At 36.8% G+C, this 18,821-nt stretch overlaps 3 protein-coding genes across 3 annotated transcripts; 1 reads left to right on the top strand and 2 right to left on the bottom strand.

Annotated features, from left to right (window-relative positions):
* Window positions 1–4,400: 4,400 nt before the first annotated feature.
* LOC103932463 (putative RNA-binding protein Luc7-like 2) lies at window positions 4,401–9,325 on the bottom strand. Its single transcript, XM_009342085.3, has 13 exons — window positions 9,121–9,325; window positions 8,975–9,027; window positions 8,678–8,846; window positions 8,516–8,579; window positions 8,049–8,128; window positions 7,757–7,910; window positions 7,499–7,560; window positions 7,275–7,337; window positions 7,063–7,121; window positions 6,654–6,735; window positions 5,637–5,683; window positions 5,268–5,513; window positions 4,401–4,774 (listed from the first exon to the last, which is right to left on the bottom strand). The coding sequence occupies exons 1-13, from the start codon at window positions 9,265–9,267 to the stop codon at window positions 4,756–4,758; spliced, it is 1,245 nt and encodes a 414-aa protein (XP_009340360.2). The 5' UTR covers window positions 9,268–9,325; the 3' UTR covers window positions 4,401–4,755.
* A 212-nt stretch (window positions 9,326–9,537) lies between these two features.
* On the top strand, window positions 9,538–12,472 carry LOC125470086 (ER membrane protein complex subunit 10-like). The gene is made up of 8 exons (XM_048568557.1): window positions 9,538–9,940; window positions 10,403–10,465; window positions 10,558–10,653; window positions 10,954–11,001; window positions 11,240–11,311; window positions 11,469–11,527; window positions 11,912–12,008; window positions 12,108–12,472. Exons 1-8 carry the CDS (start codon window positions 9,590–9,592, stop codon window positions 12,258–12,260), a joined length of 939 nt encoding a protein of 312 aa, XP_048424514.1. The 5' UTR covers window positions 9,538–9,589; the 3' UTR covers window positions 12,261–12,472.
* A 645-nt stretch (window positions 12,473–13,117) lies between these two features.
* On the bottom strand, window positions 13,118–17,557 carry LOC103951844 (calreticulin-3-like). Its single transcript, XM_048568555.1, has 14 exons — window positions 17,336–17,557; window positions 16,837–16,947; window positions 16,372–16,564; window positions 15,569–15,827; window positions 15,340–15,396; window positions 15,190–15,237; window positions 14,902–14,988; window positions 14,504–14,561; window positions 14,319–14,386; window positions 14,147–14,239; window positions 14,007–14,063; window positions 13,830–13,919; window positions 13,509–13,535; window positions 13,118–13,408 (listed from the first exon to the last, which is right to left on the bottom strand). The coding sequence occupies exons 1-14, from the start codon at window positions 17,448–17,450 to the stop codon at window positions 13,397–13,399; spliced, it is 1,275 nt and encodes a 424-aa protein (XP_048424512.1). The 5' UTR covers window positions 17,451–17,557; the 3' UTR covers window positions 13,118–13,396.
* Between the last annotated feature and the right edge of the window lie 1,264 nt (window positions 17,558–18,821).

Here is an 18,821-nt window from a genome sequence, read left to right as displayed (position 1 = left end):
AATACACCTTTTCTTATTATCATATACACTTTTGTTACGCACTTGGCTACGTCACCCTCACATGACGGCTAGCACGTCTTGACTTCGGTCGGGGTGTGTCAGCAATCGAGGGGCACAACGCGAAACGGTCGGACAGAGGAACACGAAGTGGGAGAGCTCGCATACGCTTTTCGAGTTGAAGGACCCGGAAGTGAACTGCGTGGCGGTGCGGAGCTAGCCAATATTCTAGGTCTATGAGGTGGATTTTGGATGGGGAAAACCCGAGGGGATGAGAAGCGGGTCGAACAATCAGCTCGACGGGATGGCGTATTTGTACCAGGGGAAGAGCGGGAGGAGGAGCATTGATGTAGAGATTAGCTTGCAGGCTCCAACAATGGAGAAGCTGGAGCAGGATAAGGGTTTTTCGTAGTGGTAACTATGGGATTAAAATTAATTAATTGGTTTTTTTTTTTTTTTTTTTTTCTAGTCAAAGTTTCTGTGTGGATTCAAGGACTATCTTAATGGGGTGTGTCAATTTCAGGAACCATTTGTGATAAAACCCTTAAATAGTTTGAATGATGATTTATGTAAAAATTTCCAAACCGACTAAAAACCGTGACACCCACATTTTTTTGTGAAAAATACAAATTTTCTCTTTTGGTAAAATATGTTTCGTGAGCATTAAGGAAAACTTTATAAGGCATTTGGAAGCGGTTTTACAGTTTTTTGAGCAATTAATGTATATTCAGTACAATACTTAACACAAAAACTAAGATAATAAGTGAAAAATAGAGTTGTGAGGCTCAATACATTGTTAAAATGGGGTTCCACCCTTAAGAATATCAACGGAAAGTCTTACTTTAACTTTCAAAACTTAAAGGTGAGCCGAAGGTGAAATAAATAGACTCAATGATGATTCATGTAAAAACTCGCAAAACCGACTGAAAACTATGACCAACCCACATTTTTTTGTGCAAAATGCAAATTTATTCTTTTCGCAAAATATTTTCCGTGCGTTTTAAGGAAAACTTTATAAGGTATTTAGAAACGATTTTAAGGTTTATTGAGTTATAAAGGTATATTTAGTATAATATTTAAACCGAAAACTAGATAAATAAATGAAAAATATAGTAGTGAGGCTCAAAATGTTGTTAAAATGGGGTTCCATCCTCAAGAATATCAACGGAAAGTCTTATTTAATTTTCAAAACTTCACGGTGAGCTGAATGTGAAATAAGTATGTTGAACTATGATTTATGTACGAATTTGCAAAATCAATACCTACGTTTTTTGTGAAAAAAGAGAATTTTTTATCTTCGCAAAATATTATCTGTGAGCTTTAAGGAAAACTTTATAAGTGATTTGGAAGTGATTTTACGATTTATTGAGTAATAAATGTATATTTGGTATAATATTTAAGCCGAAAACTATGAAAATAAATGAAAAATAAAGTAGTGAGGCTCAAAACATTGTTAAAATGGGATTTCATCCTCAAGAATATCCATAGAAAGTCTTACTTAAATTTTGAAAATTTCATGATGAGGTGAAGGTGAAATAAGTAGGTTGAGCTATGATTTATGTACGAATTTGCAAATCAACTAAAAATCGAGAGTGTTAGCCAACTTTTTTTTGTGAAAAATGTAAACTTTTTGTTTTCGCGAAATATTTTCCATGAGCTTTAAGCAAAACTTTATAAGGCATTTGTAAGCGGTTTTACGATTTATAGAGTAGTAAATATATATTTAGTGTAATATTTAAACCGAAAATTAGGAAAATAAATGAAAAATATAACAGTGAGGCTCAAAAAATTGTTAAAATGGGGTTCCATCCTCAAGAATATCAACGGAAAGTCTTACTTAACTTTCAAAATTAACGGTGAGGCGAAAGTGAAAATAAATTATTTGAATAATGATTTATGTAAAAATTTGCAAAACCAACTAAAAACTGTGAGTTTTAACCAACATTTTTTGTAAAAATGCAAATTTCTTATTTTCGCGAAATATTTTCCGTGATCATTTAGGTAAACTTTATAAGGCATTTTGAAGTGATTTTATGTTTTATTGATCAATAAATGTATATTTAGTATAATATCTGTGTTGAAAACTAAGAAAATAAGTGAAAAATACAATAGGGAGGCTCAAAACTTTGCTAAAATGGGGAGTTCCATCCTCAAGAATATCAATGGAAAGTCTTACTTAAATTTTAGAACTCCATGGTGAGGCGAAGGTGAAATAAGTACGTTGAACTATGATTTATGTACGAATTTGCAAAACCAACTAAAAACCATGAGTATTAACCTTTTTTTTTTTTTTTTTTTTTTGTGAAAATGCGATTTTTTTTTTTTTTTTGCGAAGTATTTTCATTGAGCTTGAAGGAAACCTTTATAAGGCATTTGAAAGCAGTTTCACAGTTTTTTAAGCAATAAATGTATACTCAATGTAATATTTAACTCGAAAACTAAAAAAATAAGTGAAAAATATAGTTGTGAGGCTCAAAATATTGTTAAAATGAGGTTCCACCCTTAAGAATATCAATGGAAGATCTTCTTTAATTTTTAAAACTAGACGGTGAAACGAAAGTGAAAATAAATAGTTTGAACGATGACTTATGTAATATTTTGCAAAAGCGACCAAAAACCGTGAATGTTAACCCATAATTTTTGTGAAAACTGTAAATTTCACCAAATGTTTTCTGTGAGAATTAAGGAAAACTTTATAAGACATTTGGAAGCGATTTGAGCCACAAATGTATTTTAATAGAATAAGTGAAATACAATATTAAGGTCCAAAGCATGAACAATACTTGGCTACTCAAAGATGAGTAAGAACTCCTACTCATAACTTTTAGTATTTTAATCACAAAGCTTTATGCTTATGATCACATTGTAAGGATCATCTCTGTAAAAATAAATTAAAATTAAGGTCGTTTAGACAATCTATTGTAGCAAATACATAAACGGTCCGTAATGCTTTTACCAATTCCGATTATTTGTTTTTAAAGAGTTTGATGACTAAACGATCTTAGTTTTAATTGATTTTTTGCAAAGACGATCTTCATAGGATGATTTATAATATGAACAGTTCTAATTATAAACATAAAGTTCTATAAATTGACAACGAACAATATTGAGAATTTTGAGTAGAAGTTCCTACTCATCTTTGAGTAGCCAAACATTGTTCCCAAAGCATTGCCAAAATGGATTCCCACTATCGAAGGAATTACTCACATTAGTTTTCAAAACCTTTTGGTGGGATGAAGGTGAAAACAAATACATTAAATGATGATTTTTGTAAACCGACTAAAAAGAAAAAAATGTTATCCCGTGCCTTTTGAAAAACTTTATAAGACATTTGGAACAGTTTTACCATTTATTGATTCACAAATGAATTTTTATAAATTAAAAAGAATAGTAGTGGAACTCTATGCATTGCCATAACTATGAACACCGAACGGAAAGTCCTACAGAATCTTCTTCACTCATTTCCAAAACCCATAGAAAAATGCGAGTTTTGTTTTATATTCACGAAATATTCTCCATGAGATTAAGGCGGGCATTTAGGAGTTTCTCCATTTTTGAGCCATAAAACAAAATATAAGTATTCCCAAACCATTGCCAAAGCAGATTTCTGCCCCCAAGAACATCTTTAAATCGTCCTACCTGAAATTTCAAAATATTAAAGAAAACTTTATAAGGAATTTGAAACCAATTTTACCTTTTAATAAGCCACAAGTATCACTTTTATAGAATAGATCAGCTGAAAACCGAGCAATAAATAAAATAATTAGTAGTAAAACACCAAAAAAAAAAAAAAAAAAAAAAAAGTAGTGAAAAAATGAATGGTTTTTGCAAAAAATTCAAAACCGGTTAAAAATCGTGAATGGTTTGCCAGCATTTTCCGTGGATTAAAACATTTTACGACAGTATGTGTTAGCAGGATCTCACTTGGGGCAACTAATCACAATGAGAGATTTTAAACCACTACTTTCTAATCATTACAATAATTTCACTAAAATCTTAAAAAATAAAAACCTGTAATCAAACCCCGAGATAAAAACAAAAGGTAAAAGACCAGTTGCAAAAACTCAAGACTTTGACGACAAATTGTAAACAGTTACATGTTAGTGAATTACATGACTTGACCACCATGTTATGAGGTCGATTGAATTTTCTCATGCCAGATATAGGTCATACATCACCAAACGTATTTTATGTTCAGAAAAAAGTTAAACGCACAAGATCACTGATATAACAAAACCGTATCACATACCGCACAAGACAATTTTGTGCCAACGAGAACTTCACTCCTAAAATTGTTCCGACAGCTTTCGTCCTCTTCCATGCAAGGATTGATGCGTATCATGTAAAGTTAAGTTCCGACACCACCCTTACCCACATCAATCCATATGGATTACACTAAATGATGACAACGGATGCTGGAAATCAGCCCACCAGTCTCTTTAATTGAAGTCGAATTCAAGATAGCAGGAGTGACTACTTAAATCAGACACTCCTCTACGGCCAAATATTTAAGTAACATGCAGGTAGCTATATCTTAAAAACAAAGTAAAACATACCTCCCAAACATACCTCTTAAACACGAAGTTGAGAAAAACTAAGCAGCAGTCCTTATACCCATCACAGGAGAAACAGCTCAACTCCAGCAAAAAACACACAATTTGGAATAACCATAATTTTATCTTGGTACATGAGTTTAAAAACTGACCTAGATAAGAACACAAACATCCTTTTCTCCACATGCAGCACAGCAAGGATCACCTAGTACCGATCATAACGCCTGGAAGAACAAATTATTATATCAGACAACGATCACTAAAAGGTATCCACTTGTTCGACATACATATACAGGATAAGGAAAATCTCTTAATCACTAAAATCACTAATGCAATCAATTACCAACATGGCTTGTGGTCAATAAAAGGTAGCCCCTCTCTAATAGACCAATGACTTTAATAGGCAAGACTATGAAAAATGACAATTGGGAAGAGTACACAGGTTGACAAGCCTCCAATTCTCTCATAAAAATGCTGGTCAAGGCATGTTATAAACTAACAATTAAAAGCACTAGGCCTATTTTCAAAATAATAAAAAGCTCATAGCTCTTTTCAGTAAAGAAATACTAAAAAAAAAAACCTATTAAAGACAATAATTTCTGAAAGTATCGCATGTGTTTTGGTGCTTTGTTTATTAGAGTTTCAAGAACAAAAAACTAATTGCATGTCAAATAAACAGAACTAATTAAAAATCAGCCACCATGGAAGAGCACGCACCTGTGGCGATCATAATCCCTGGAACGTTCCCTCGATCGTGAGCGTGACCTACGGCGACTTCTCGAATCATAATTGCGGGAGCGATCTGAATCTCTGTCACGATCGCGATCATATCCACGATCTCGATCATAGTACCTATCGCGATCTCTGCTCCTACGATCATAATCCCTACCCCGGTCCCGGCTAGCTCCACGTTCTCTATCCCTACTTGATTCCCTTTCACATTCCTTACTTCGCTCCTTTGATCTACATGGTAAATAATTATAAAAATAAAATAAAATAAAAAGGAATTGTAATTATAAGAACTTAACATAAAAAATAAATTATGAATAAAAATTTATATAAGACTAAAAGAGCAAAATAACATACCTCCTATCATCAGACCTATCAACCTTACGACTCTTGTTTCTCTCTTCCTGAAATATAAATAGCCAAAAAAGTACAATCGGCAAACCTTTTAATAGGATGGCACGAAACACCAAATCTCTTGGTGGAGAGATATAACATGGTCATATTTGGTAAGCACCATTCAAGATCAAAATTAACGAAAATTAGCAACTCGGGATGCTCACTGATAAAGTCAACATGTAAAACACTTTCACGGTGACTTAAAAAATCACTTAGATATCCATCAACATTCCTTTTTTCAACAGTCATTTGACTATTGTAGGGAATGGCAAATATAGATGGTGACTACAACCAAACGGGTGTATTGTGTACTCTTCTCATAGGTACACAAGCTATAATCCAACATACTCTTAAAATTCTTCAAAAAAGGAAAGTACTTTGTCGGCAGTAAACTTACTACTATCAAAACAGAACTTAAACAGTGTGGCCTCAGTACACGATACAGTGAGGAAAGCCATTCCTAATTCATAACCTATATATGTTATGCATGCACCCATCTTAAAGATGTCGCTGACAAAAAACATCCTACAACAAAAGTATATGAATACATCCTCGCAGCATATAATAATTTTTTCCCCCAAAAATGCTTCGTAATCCTTAAGAATATCTGATAAGTGCAAGACTTGGACAACTTGACTTCAGAGAACTATGAATTCAGAGTCAATAATTATATCAGTGAATAAGATGGTAGAAAATTTTATACTCACAGATACCACATTTATGAGAATCTCTATAGATTTGAAACATTATACCATAGCGCCTGAACCAACAGCTTCAGAATACAAACTTAATGAAATTCAAAGATTTTGCAGATAAAAATGTAATACTATGACAACATATTTTCAGATCTACTTTGGCCAAAATGTAGAAACGTATTTGTCGAAACAGTATCCACTATCCAGTACAAATTTCCAGTTCTTCGACCCATTTTTTAACCAACAAAAAAAATGACATAATTACAAAATGGATCATCTTTACCTGCAGCTCTGCTAACTTCTCACGGATTTGTATATAGCCTAAATGAAGCTTCCCGCCAAAGTGGTCAGCTAAACGACGGTCACTGAAAACCACAAGAAAAAAAAATCAGAATATTCATTTAATTCAGAAATGTAATAGCCCTAACAGGTCATGTTCATGTACCGTTGATTCCCCTTAATTTTTCTAGCCAAGAATAGCATGATCTATAAACATAAAACAAAAATAGACGCACATTCTTTAGCTGCAAAAGTTATCCTCGTAAAACTGGGCACAAGAGCCTGCTGGTGACAAGGAGGCATAATCGTTGGGTCAAAAGATGAAGCACTTGAAACCCCAAATACTAATTTTTGCGTGCCTAGGACAGCTAGTAACTAAGGTAGCAAGCAGGACTACACAAATCAACCTTTACCTGTCATAAACACTCAAAAATGCTCCACAGATGTCACAAACGCGTAGCTTTTGATCAGTCTGAAACAACACCATGATGAACAAGTTAAGAGTTGCTTGAAAGAAAAAACAAGAGTTGCACAACAGTATAACCCTGATATTAAATGAAAATCTACTCCTCACACTTGCCCAAAGTGATATCTATGAGTATAGATAAAGGAAAAATGAACTCACAATACGAACATCAGCAGCAGTGTACTTGGAGGAATCCACGATAGGCTCTTGTCTGGCAGGCAGCTAAACAGAGAATAATGAAGTCACTCAGCAGCCATTTACAGGAAGTAAAAAAGAACACAAAAATGCAAACTCAGAACAAAAGAATGATGTTAAAAGGTTAGTAGAGTAGGTGAAACACTTAATTACCATCCCCAAAATATTATTCTCTTATCTAATAATACCTTCTTCAGTGCTTCAGCCTCTTCCAACGCCTTCTGTGCTTCATCAACCATACCTTGCTCACCTGAAGATGTTAAAGAGGTTTAGGGACAACATATAACCTGATTCTTAAGACATAAAATAGCCCTAGCTGTATCAGAGCATTAACTAGTTAAATTAACAAAGTCCTTACTCTGAACTTAATAAAAAGATATGTATTCTCAATTGATAAACCACATGACAGGCCAAATCCAGAAAACTTGAATATTCATTTCACTTACCAAGGTCCTCTGCCTTCTTCAACTTTTCATTTATCATTTCCTGTGTTCTTGCATCAGGAACAACTACAGGCAAGGGTGCCAAAGGAGGTGGGTTTGGCAGGGGTTGAGGTAAAGCTGCCCGGTCCTTATTGAAAGCGTCCAGAAGTAACGTGGACTATTAATAGGGAAAAAAACATTTAAGTCAAGGTGCCGACAAACTTGTCAACATGTCCACAACATCAGAGAATAATACACTGGAGCAGCATAAGATATTCCAGTATACAAATAAAGTTGTCAATAACTTACTATGTACCTGTTTATCTGCTCTAATGCCTCTGAGTTCTTCTACTATCTCCAAAGCCCGAATCTTAAGATCTGTTTTGCCTTCAAGATCTGCAGATTTGAATCACAAAATAAAATTTCTAATACATATTCAAGAACTGAAAATTATAAGAACTGAACTTTTTTTGGTAAATAAAGACAAACTGGAAACAAAAGGCTTGAAAACATAAGATCGGCAGTCAAAGTAACTGTGGAAATGTAGTACAAAAGTCAAAATTTAAGTATACATCTGAGTGACTCATTGACTTTAGTGGATTAACAAATCTTAAAAAGCAATGTGAACCATTTATGTATTGTTAAAAACACACATCCACACACACAACATCGAGCAAACCAAAGATAGGGTATGCTTTGATTTGAAATAGCAATCTAGAAAAAAGAAAAATAACAAAGGTAAAAGAGACATCAGTAGCTACGGAGCATTTATCTAAAGGTTACCATATTGATCAACTTCTTTCAACTTCTCCTTGATCTGCTTTGACAACTCAAGTATCTCTGGTGTCTGGAATTGCAAAAGAATCAATAAATAGGCAGTCTATAAGATTCTTTTACCTTATATATAAAGAAAAGATAAAGATAATAGATAGAATGATGGACCACCTGAGTAACTTCAGAGACAGAAATGGCAATAGCAGCCTTGGCATCATCATCCTCGAGGCGCTTAAGAGCTCTAGTAATTTTCCTATCACACTCAACAATGAGCCTATCTATGACATCCTCCAGGTCTCTGTCATAGTTATCAGTCCCTTTTGCTTTTGCTTCTTCGTATCTGGGTTAGAGTTAAGCTTCCCTAGTGGTATCATCGAATTGTATAAACAACAATATTTCCATTTCAGAATTTCAAATGCACATCAATTATTAAATGAAATTGAAGTAATCAATTGCATTAAAGGATACTCTTTTCTGAGCTGCAAAGAGTGGACCTTAGGGCACGGACCCATATCCATTTTCTGAGAACGAAAACAACAAACGCCATCAAAGTTGACGATTACGGCAAAAGGCCTCGTGCTATTAAACAAAAAATGCCAAGGGGTTTGATTTACCGTTAACTGAAAAAGCTCGTGGGGGCAGAGGCCGACCAAGTAGAGGCGACACACATCGCGATCGTAATACTTGCGGTTGACCTCCCGAACGTCGCCATTTCGGTTGGCCCCCATGAGCTGGTCGAGCTGCTTCCTCAGCGCGTCCATGGCCGCTCACAATCCCTCTCCAGTCGTCGTCCTCTACGGCTTTGGAATTGGTGACTTTTCAGTTGGCGTTTTGGGTTTGCTCAGAGAGAGAATTTAGGGCTCGTCTGTTGCGGACTTGGAGGGTTTGGGGAAAAAAGAATACTCGGGAGGATTTGGAGTGTGTTTATAATATTTGTTTTCCTGATATGCCCTCGTGAGTTAATATATATTAAGGCCGGCCCAGGCCCATTACGATTTTCACTTTTTGGGCCCTATTATCGTTCACCTCCAGTCCTCACCCTCTCTCCTCCTCACAAAAGTCGCGGACTTCAACTGAAACTCGATGGCGCTCTCTCGCTCCTCCTCTCAGTCGTCCCACCGGCGGTTGATCTTCGTAATCTCCGCCGTGCTCTGTATTACAGTAGCAGCAGCTTTCCAATCCGATGAGCTCCTGGTGGACGACGAGGAGTTCGGTCTAGAAGGAGGGCTGCACACCAAGTCTCCTGATCTCACATTCACACGACCCACGCCTCCGCCACCATCGACAACTGCATCGACGACCCGGAAGAGGTTTTCGGATCTGGATTCGGACTCAAAGATCCAGTTCCAGCTCGATCACGCCTTTGGGGACTCTGATTTCTCGCCGGCTGGTACCTTCAGTGCTCGCTTAAAGACCTGGAATCACGGGGGTCAGGTTGGTTGCTTCCTTCTTTTTAGTTTTTTTCTTGTATGTTTTGGTTGCTCAGAAAAGGAGGAAACTTTTTTGTGAACGAGAGAGTTTTCAACTGCAATTTCAGGTTTTGCAGTTGGATTTGGTTGTCATTGAATTGGGGTTCAGGTTATTGATGATTTGAGATCGCATTCTATATTTTGAACCGGATTTGTTTGTCTTGTAAAACGGTTGCATAGAAATTTAGGCGAAAACCGAAAAGAAAGGAATGTATTGTTGATAAATTCTTTAGGTGCAACGCAATGGATGCAAGCACATGATGATGAACTTAGGAATTTTACTTAAGACTAGTAACTTTAGCACCTATACGATCACTGTGTCAGGCTTAGTTTTTCCTACTTAAGCACTCTCATGCCTTGTATATCACGTTATATTTGTAGAAACCTAAGAAGTAGCTTAACTATGACATGGCTGTATTGGTCACAGACACTCACAAAGCTGCGGTTTTCGAGGAATGCCTTTACCGAAGAGGAGAAGGAGAAGTTTGCAGTAAGCTTTCTCCTCTAAACTTGTCCTTTTTGCTTTTATCATTTCCAATTGGTTTCTGTCTTTATTTGAAATGTCAATGTTTTTTCTTGCAGTTGCTATTGAAGGGAGATGACTTCTATAGGATAAGATTGCCATCAAGTGTTTTGAATCCTCCTGGGAGGGATTATGTCATTTCGTCTGTAAAAGCGGTAAGTCTTAAGTGCCCTCTGTTAAGCAAGGATTTGGTTCTATTATTTCCAGCAGATCATATCCTTTTCTAATTGTGTTTCTTTGCACCATCTTGTATATTTGCAATCTGAAACTACGCTTGAAAAAAGATGTTCCTGTAACTTTTTTTGTTTTCTGTCAGAGTAACTTCTTTTGATCATAATTACTACTGTAATAGCATTGTAGCTGTACATGCTGTTTATCTCTGATGGTTTTATGATTACGTGTATATGTGATTTAGTAAAGCTGCAGGTATACTAACAATGTTTCTAAATATCCAGAGATGTCTTCCACGAGAGGGTTTGGATGAGCATTTTGTTATACACACGGTAACCTTCAAATTTGATCGAGTTGTAAACTCTTGCTGTTGTTTTTCACATGTTACCCTTTGGTTTTACTTCTAAACTCCTATGTATCAGTCACTGTAATCTTAATGGGAACAGTTCGAAGAATGTTCTCCAATCAGCATGATTTTCAAATTAGACCCAGAGATAAATGGAACACAATCTTGGTTAATTTTTTTTTATCATATGGAAATTTTATCTTTGATTAAATTTGTATTTGCAGGATGGAATTAACATTTTGGCAGTTAATTATGGTTCTGCTGGGGCATGTCCATACCCTCGGCAAATGAAACTTGTAAGTTGGGATCAACCCTTTTGTTCCTGGTCTTTTTTGTTCATGAACCTAAGATGACTGAAATACGATACCTCAAACCCTATTTTTGAGGATGTAAATAGAGTTTTGTTGAATTAGCATACCTTAATTCAATGGCTTTTGTTATTTGTATTTTCAGCCTGGAAAATGGTCCTTTAACTCTCACACGGTTTTGAAGAATAGTGAGCAGGCACCAAGGTGAATTTATTTTGCATTTGTTCTTTCTCCAGTATATGTTCTGATCCTGGCATGGTCTGCTTGCTTAAACTGTCACAGAAGGTTTTAAATTATTTCAACTTCTGTCAGTAGAAAATGGTGAATCTTATTATCTAAGAGAATAGACGGTGCATTGGTATCAATTCTGTTGATTTCGATTATTTTCTGGTTATGGGTAGAAAATGTGGCTATGAAATTGCCATTTAATCTGGTTGATCTGCATTATATATGGGGGTATGTGCGGCGGATCAGTAATGTATGGAATGATCCAGTTGCCTGAAGTTAAATGCTGATACTATTTATAGGTTCATCATTATGCTGATCATCATGTCTTTGTAAATATCGTATTGCCAAATGTTTCCACAGAGCTCCAGTGTTTGCTGAGGATATTCTTGGGGTTGGGGGCGAGGTAGGAGAAGGTGAAATTATACCACCACCAGAAAGGTCTTTTTGGGCTAAATATGTGAGTATCGACAGAATTAATTGTCTCCGTAGCATTCTTCTGTTAATTGTGCTGATAATGACGACAGAATAAATTCTGACCTTACTCAAATGTTATCAGTGGATGTACGCGATCCCTCTTGGGCTCATTGTCATGAATGCCATTACCCAAGCAATGAACATGGCGGAGGAGGGTGCTGGTCAGCCAGCTGGCCAAGCTCAGCAGCCAGCTGCAGTCCAGCGTGGGTCAAGTTCTGCTGTGCGAAGGCGATAGACGGTTTGCACATTTCTATTTAACAATGTGGCGTCACCTGAAGTGAATGACATTTTAGGTTCAGCCTTTTAATTGTATTAATCCCGTGGGGACAACACGAGGTTGTAAAGTTTTAGAAGTTTTGTTATAATTTGCAATAGATGTTTAACGGTTGAATTGGTGAAGATTTCGGGATTAGCATTATAGATAATTTTGCAGGTATTGATAACTTATTGTGCTGATTGGTGCTTGATAGAAGGTCAAGAAACAATGATATTGCAAGCTATTAACTGTAACCACTTCATGAAATGGCATACCAATGCTTGCAAAAAACGTAAAGCAAGCAAATGAAATGATATCTTGGCACTTGTGCGAATTGGCATGCCCTCGTTGTTTGGGTGGAAAGCTTCCACCCATAACTCATTGCCGCTGCGGTCGACTTGGTTCTTAACCAATTTTGGGAAGGAATTATCCCAAATCTTTTGGTCCAAGGAAACCTGTCTATCAAAAGCCATCAAATCCATTCATTTGATCATCATCTGATACAGCCGCATAGCCCCGATGAGATTCAAACCTAGGCACATCCTAGTTCCAGCTGGTTCTCCAACCCTGTATTATAGGTGCCGGCAACCGACCAGTACAACAGACCATTGTAAACCACTCTTGCAGCTGTAATAATCACGTTGTTAAAATGCCGTTTTGCAGCACACATCATTGTACACAACGGCAGGCTCGTCGTCTTCAAACATAGGCGTATCTTGAAAACAAGGGAGGTAACTCGGACAACCTGCGTGATTTGAGCGCGGAAGTTTGGATAGGGTGTGGAATTCGGAAGTAAATACAGATAGAGGACAAGGATAATTTGTAACCATATGAAGGAACAAAAGAGTAGAGGCACGTCACAATACCGTCCGTCCTGCTCAAATTATAACATGTGGACTTGTTTTTTATTATAAACAATTACATGCGGAAGCTAACTTTATGATAAATACATTATACAGAATACATTCAGAAATAAAGTTACACGGCCAAGGACATTTTAAAACATGAAGGAAAAGTGACTGCATTTCTCGGAAACGAAGGCAGAAAAAAAGTGACTATCAATCTCTTCAAAACGAAACCGCGAGGAAGATGGGCGGTGGGTGGAGGAAATCCAATCATAGCTCGTCCTGCAACCGCAGACCAATGAGTAAATAAATTTGTGCGCGTGCAATAAAATCTTGAGTTTATTTATACAAATACAGAGAGAGCACGAATATTGGTGCTTACATGATCATAGTCATCCCAGTGACGGTGCTGCAGGATAAAACATCCAAAGTTAGAAGAAGCAGGCAAGAAAAACACTCAAGTTACAACTTAAATCACTGAGACTACGTCAATTTATTGCAACGAAATGTCCAATTATTTGATCATGGGGAGGGGGATTCGAACTTGAGGCCTCTTTCAACATTGGGAAGAGGATATCATGAGACCGAGAGCTAACTGGTTAGGCAAGATGAGATTTGAATGCCTTTTATTGCAAAGGTGATCATAGAAAAAATCTATACTGGATGAAAGTTGTAAGAAAGTTCTAAAAAGATTCAAACACACCCTTCGGTATCTGTCTCTATGTCTATCCCGGTGACCTCGATCCCTATCTCTTCTCCTCCTTTCGCCCTCTTCTCTTGCTCTTTGAGCTTCCTGCACAATAGGAGCTCAAAAACTAATGAATGGAATTCAACTAAACCTGACAGGAAATTCTAATAACCATTTATGTCGGCCACGAACCTCTTCCTCTTGTGCTTTTCTCCTTTTTTCTGCTTCTTCAAGGGCATCCTTTTCGACCTGAAATGCCATAAGAGAAATGCATATGATGAAATGTATGCCAGAGAACTGGAGAATACTAGTAACAGTCAAAAAAGGCTTACCTCTCTATTGGAGAAAACTTCCTCGACCACTTGTTTTGCATAATCGGGATCATCACAAATTAAAACGTTGTCGAAAACTGAACCAGCCTTTACCTGCATCGCATTATTTCACCCCCTTTAACATAATGAACTAATGATCATACGATCCTCTAGCAAATGGAAAACGTCCTACCTGCCAAACTTCGATACCAACATACTTAATTGGCTTAAGCACGTAGAGATCAGGATCATCTTCAAACTCTGCATAGGAGAACAAAAATGAAACTCAGCATCTTTTTTTTCCCCTCTAGAATTGCCGTTGTAGTTATGTACACCAATCTAGACAGATAAATTATATAGTTATCTATTTAAAGTTACCTGGATTATCAATCCAAGGAATCTTCCATTTCCCTTTGTAATTAGGGTTCTTGATTTTCTGACATATCAGAAGAAATCACACGGTAATTAGAAACTGCGGAAAAGAATCGACATCCGGTTTTTCAGATACGGGAGCATTTTTGCTCACCACCATAAATATAATGTATGCTCACCATGCAACTAATCAATTGACACGTGTCCTTTCACCTAACTCTAGTTAACTTTCACATTAAATTTTACTTTTTAAATTTTGAAAAAAAAAATTAACCAAGGTTAAGTGAAAGGAGACGTGTGAATTAATTCGGTGTATGGTGAGCATACACCATAGTTTATGGTGGTGAGCAAAAATGCACCCTATCTGCTACCTCGCAAAACCTTACTCAACCCACAGTACCAACCTTGGGTCTCCATGGTCCTTTGTAAGCTGGATTTGGTATCTTTGGAGCTTTCCACAGACCGTTCTCTTCATCATCCCAGTCTTCGGGCTAATTAGAAGAGGGAAAACACAAAACTGCTTGATTAAAATTCATAACTTGCCACATGTATGCATCAAACCCCAGGAGGAAAACACTAAAAATCAAACTAGAAAAGGGGAAGCTAATATTATAAAACACAAATAAGAGTCCAAAATCAAAAAGATCAAACAAATGTCGGGTATATTACAGCTCCGTAACTAATCAACTAACCTCTTTTGCTTTTGGATCTGGAATTTCTCTCGGAATTGAATCATATCCCTGCAATACCAAAGATATGCGTCAATAGTAGCACGTAATACATCCACTGAACAGATGTCTCAGAGACAAGCATTAGGAAGAGACGAAAAAAAGTTCCCATACCTCAGGTTTGATGTGATTAGGATCATCAATGTATTCTCTAAGATCCCAGTCTGCTGGCTGTAATGGACAAAAAATGATACTTTTAAGTTAAAATACGAAATTGTAAAGAGTTAAATTTTATAACTTAATTATTTTTAAGAAAAGGTTGCTCAAAAGATTTCCTGGAGTTTTGAGAACATTGCAATATAGTTAGTTAGAACCCCTTTCTAACTAATCATGTTTTATCTACCTTCTTTGCAGTAACATCTTTTATCTTTCTTGGAGGAAGAATATCCCAATCTGTGTACATGCTTCCAGAATCCTTTTCTCGGTTGTCTATTAGGACACTATAAGTTGCATCTGGTCGAAGAATGAACGTGTAGAAATGAGTCAACTTGTCAGTTTCACACTCTAAGGCCTTCTTGATGGGGTAATTCTGGCCTTGGTAGGAGAGTATGACATGGAGCTTCTTTGTGTCTGTGCCACATATATCGGGGCCAAACATTAAACTACACACAAAAAGTTCAGCAAACAGTCAGAAATTTGGAAAAGAGAAGAAGAAAGAACGTCATACATAAACAGGCAATCTGGCCTCTTATATGTCGGCAATTTCTATGGTATCAGATACCACCGAAAATTCCCTATATGAAGTATGAACTATACAGAGCAATTTGAGGAACCTCATTGTGGCAGTTCAGTCTACAAAATTTAGAAAAGGTGCTCTTTGATTAAGAAACGAGTTTCAAATTGCTACTATAAAATGATCATGTGTCATCCAACTGACTACCAAGTGTTGCGGAATGGTGATTAACTAAAAAGAATTTCTACATGCACAACCTGGCCACCATTCACATACGGTATATATACACTGACATATGGCTGCATTTGACCACTACGAAACTCTCATCATATGAAAAAACTACAGCTAGAAAACCAAATGTGCCTGTAATAAGTCCTTTTCAACTACATTGTGTTCTTAAGAATGAAGGACTGGATCATACGAACATGCCTCAAAACATTTCATCCTGCGACGTAGAGAGTTGAAATTCTAACCTGTACGGAGTGTCCCCGCCAAATTTCTTCTGATTAACAAATCCAGACATAAGCTTTATGTAACCGCCGCCACATTCAATTTCCTGCTCAAACTTGATCGAGTATTGGAGGACCAACGTCCTGTTCCGATTGCTGAACTCCGGTATCTTTGCAGATATGGCAAAATGCTTGGCATCATTCGATGTCTGAATTCCTGCAAGATTTCGTGTGCCATGACAAATGAAAACCACAAGTTTAACCACCTTGACTGTTGGTAAGTTATCACCAGCCTACGGCGCCCCAAAGTTAAAGTTGAAAAGACAAACATATAAGACAAGAATTATTGTTACCAAGGCATGTCAAATAGTAGTAAGATGGATGGATCAAATTGGAGAGCTCAAGAGTTTGAGTTGGCTGGCATATCATATGTAAATAATTAAGAAGAAACAAGCAGTGATGAATGAATAATTGGTAATCAGAAGATACCTTTATCATCGTGGTCACCGGCCCACCTTCCGGCTGTGTGTTTAAAGGAACCTGCTTTACCTTCACTGCTTTTCCAGTCGGATTTCACCCAACGGCTTCGCCATCCGTCGTCTACTCCAAAACAAATCAAGATTAACTGATTAATTTTCCGGTGGAATGAAAGATGAAAGATATATTCTTGGTCTTACTTGTTACTTTTTACATGTTGTTCAAACACAGACAGTCAAGTCAACCAACCAACTGTACAAAAGTTGGTTATTACCAGCTTACTGCGGCCCAAAATTTATTTATTTTTCGACGAAAAAGAAAATCATAGATATTTTGTCAGATTCAGAGAGAGAGGAGATAGGGAAACTGGGAAATGAGAGTTAGACAGTTAGCCTCAGCATTCAACCAGAACAAAGTTAGCAAAGTAGTGAAAAGGAAAAATCTCAAGCAGAAAGTAAATAGATTTAAGCGAAAGTTGGAAGTGGGAGGAGAGAAAAGGATGGATACATACCGTCGAAGCGCTCCTCGAAAATGATCTCCGAAAGCGAAGAACGAAAGCAGAAGGAGAGCAAGGAGAGTGATAATAGTAGCAGAAGCAGCTCATCATGCTTTTGCCGCTTCGCCATATTTGCCTGCGCAAGTGTAAGAATTGCAATGGCAAAAGCCAAAAGCCAAGAGCTGAATGGGAGATAAGTGTTTGCGTTATTGGTTTACTTATAGCAGGGGATGCAAAAGCTTGCCCCCAAGTCTCCCATGTAATTTCGGGGATGCCCTCCCAGTCCCCTTCCCTTCCCCTTCCCCTGAGAAATGAAAAGTGGAAGACTGACTAGTCTGACTTAGTTTATTGTTGGAGTGAGTTGAGTCGTCATGTGGGGTACAAGTCTGCGTATGCCGTGGTGTTTGGGAGAGACTCTGACCTCCTTCTCTCTTGACTTGGACTTTTATATGCATTCAACCAATCAGAGAAGAACGATGCGTTGCACCACCCAATCAAAATTCTTGGAATTTAAATCTTACGACATTAATTATTATGTATTGTTTTGTCATAAATTCGATAATGTGAATGATTATACGATGAATTCCTCGTCGGTGCGCCCAGCCCAGCCGCTGCACAATCACAAATTAATATTTTATAGGAAATCTTAATGAAAATTTCGGTATTGTTCTATTTTTACCTTTAAAAGTCACTCATGTTATCATTCACTCAGACTTTTATTTTGTCATTTTGATTAAAAACTAAAGTTTTTTTTTAGAACTTTTCGTTAATTTTCCTTATTTTATATGTATATTATTATTTGATAATGTGAAACAAACCGATAATATACATTAAACTAATCTAAGCTAAATACGAACACACTGTTCTAACTAACTTAACTAAGCAAGTTTGAATATATAATTAGTCTTTCATTGTTTCGTTAATACGTGGCAGGTTACATTTCACATACAGTTAGTATTATCCAAAATAAGAGGACTAGACTAGAAGGTGAAGAAATTCGCTACAACTACAACTAGGAAGACAATGCTCTGCAATTAATCATGACAGACTGTACGAGTTAGGAGAGCAAGATTTATGGCTTGTTTGGATGATGTTTTTGGAGATTTAAAAACGTCCCCTAATAAGTGAAAGCATTTTCATTTAGAAAAATAGTCGATTGGTAATATTTTTAAAGGTGTTTTGGATAAGAAGTAAAAGCACTTAAAGAGTGGTTTTTTGAGAAGTCTTTTTTTTAATCTCTAAAGTGTTGCCAAGTGAAAAACCGTGAAGCATTTGGTCCCTTTGATGAAGTTTTTCAACTCCGTAACTACCCCTATTTTTTAAGTTGAAAATTCTACAAAATATCAAAATTGTTTTAGACTCTCTGGGATTGTCGACTCGTCAGAGATTTCCGACGGCGACCCTCTTGCAAGCCTCCTTTCCGTCGAATTATTCCCCACCCCAAGATCCCTCTGATTCAACCAGCCCAGTGACATCGTCCGGCGACCCTCACCCCTCAACA

The sequence above is a fragment of a genome, unplaced genomic scaffold, assembly GCF_019419815.1.
Source record: "Pyrus x bretschneideri cultivar Hongxiangsu unplaced genomic scaffold, Pyrus_bretschneideri_v1 Contig48, whole genome shotgun sequence".
In the NCBI taxonomy this organism is placed as follows: domain Eukaryota; kingdom Viridiplantae; phylum Streptophyta; class Magnoliopsida; order Rosales; family Rosaceae; genus Pyrus; species Pyrus x bretschneideri.
This window is presented reverse-complemented; position numbering and strand designations above follow the sequence as displayed.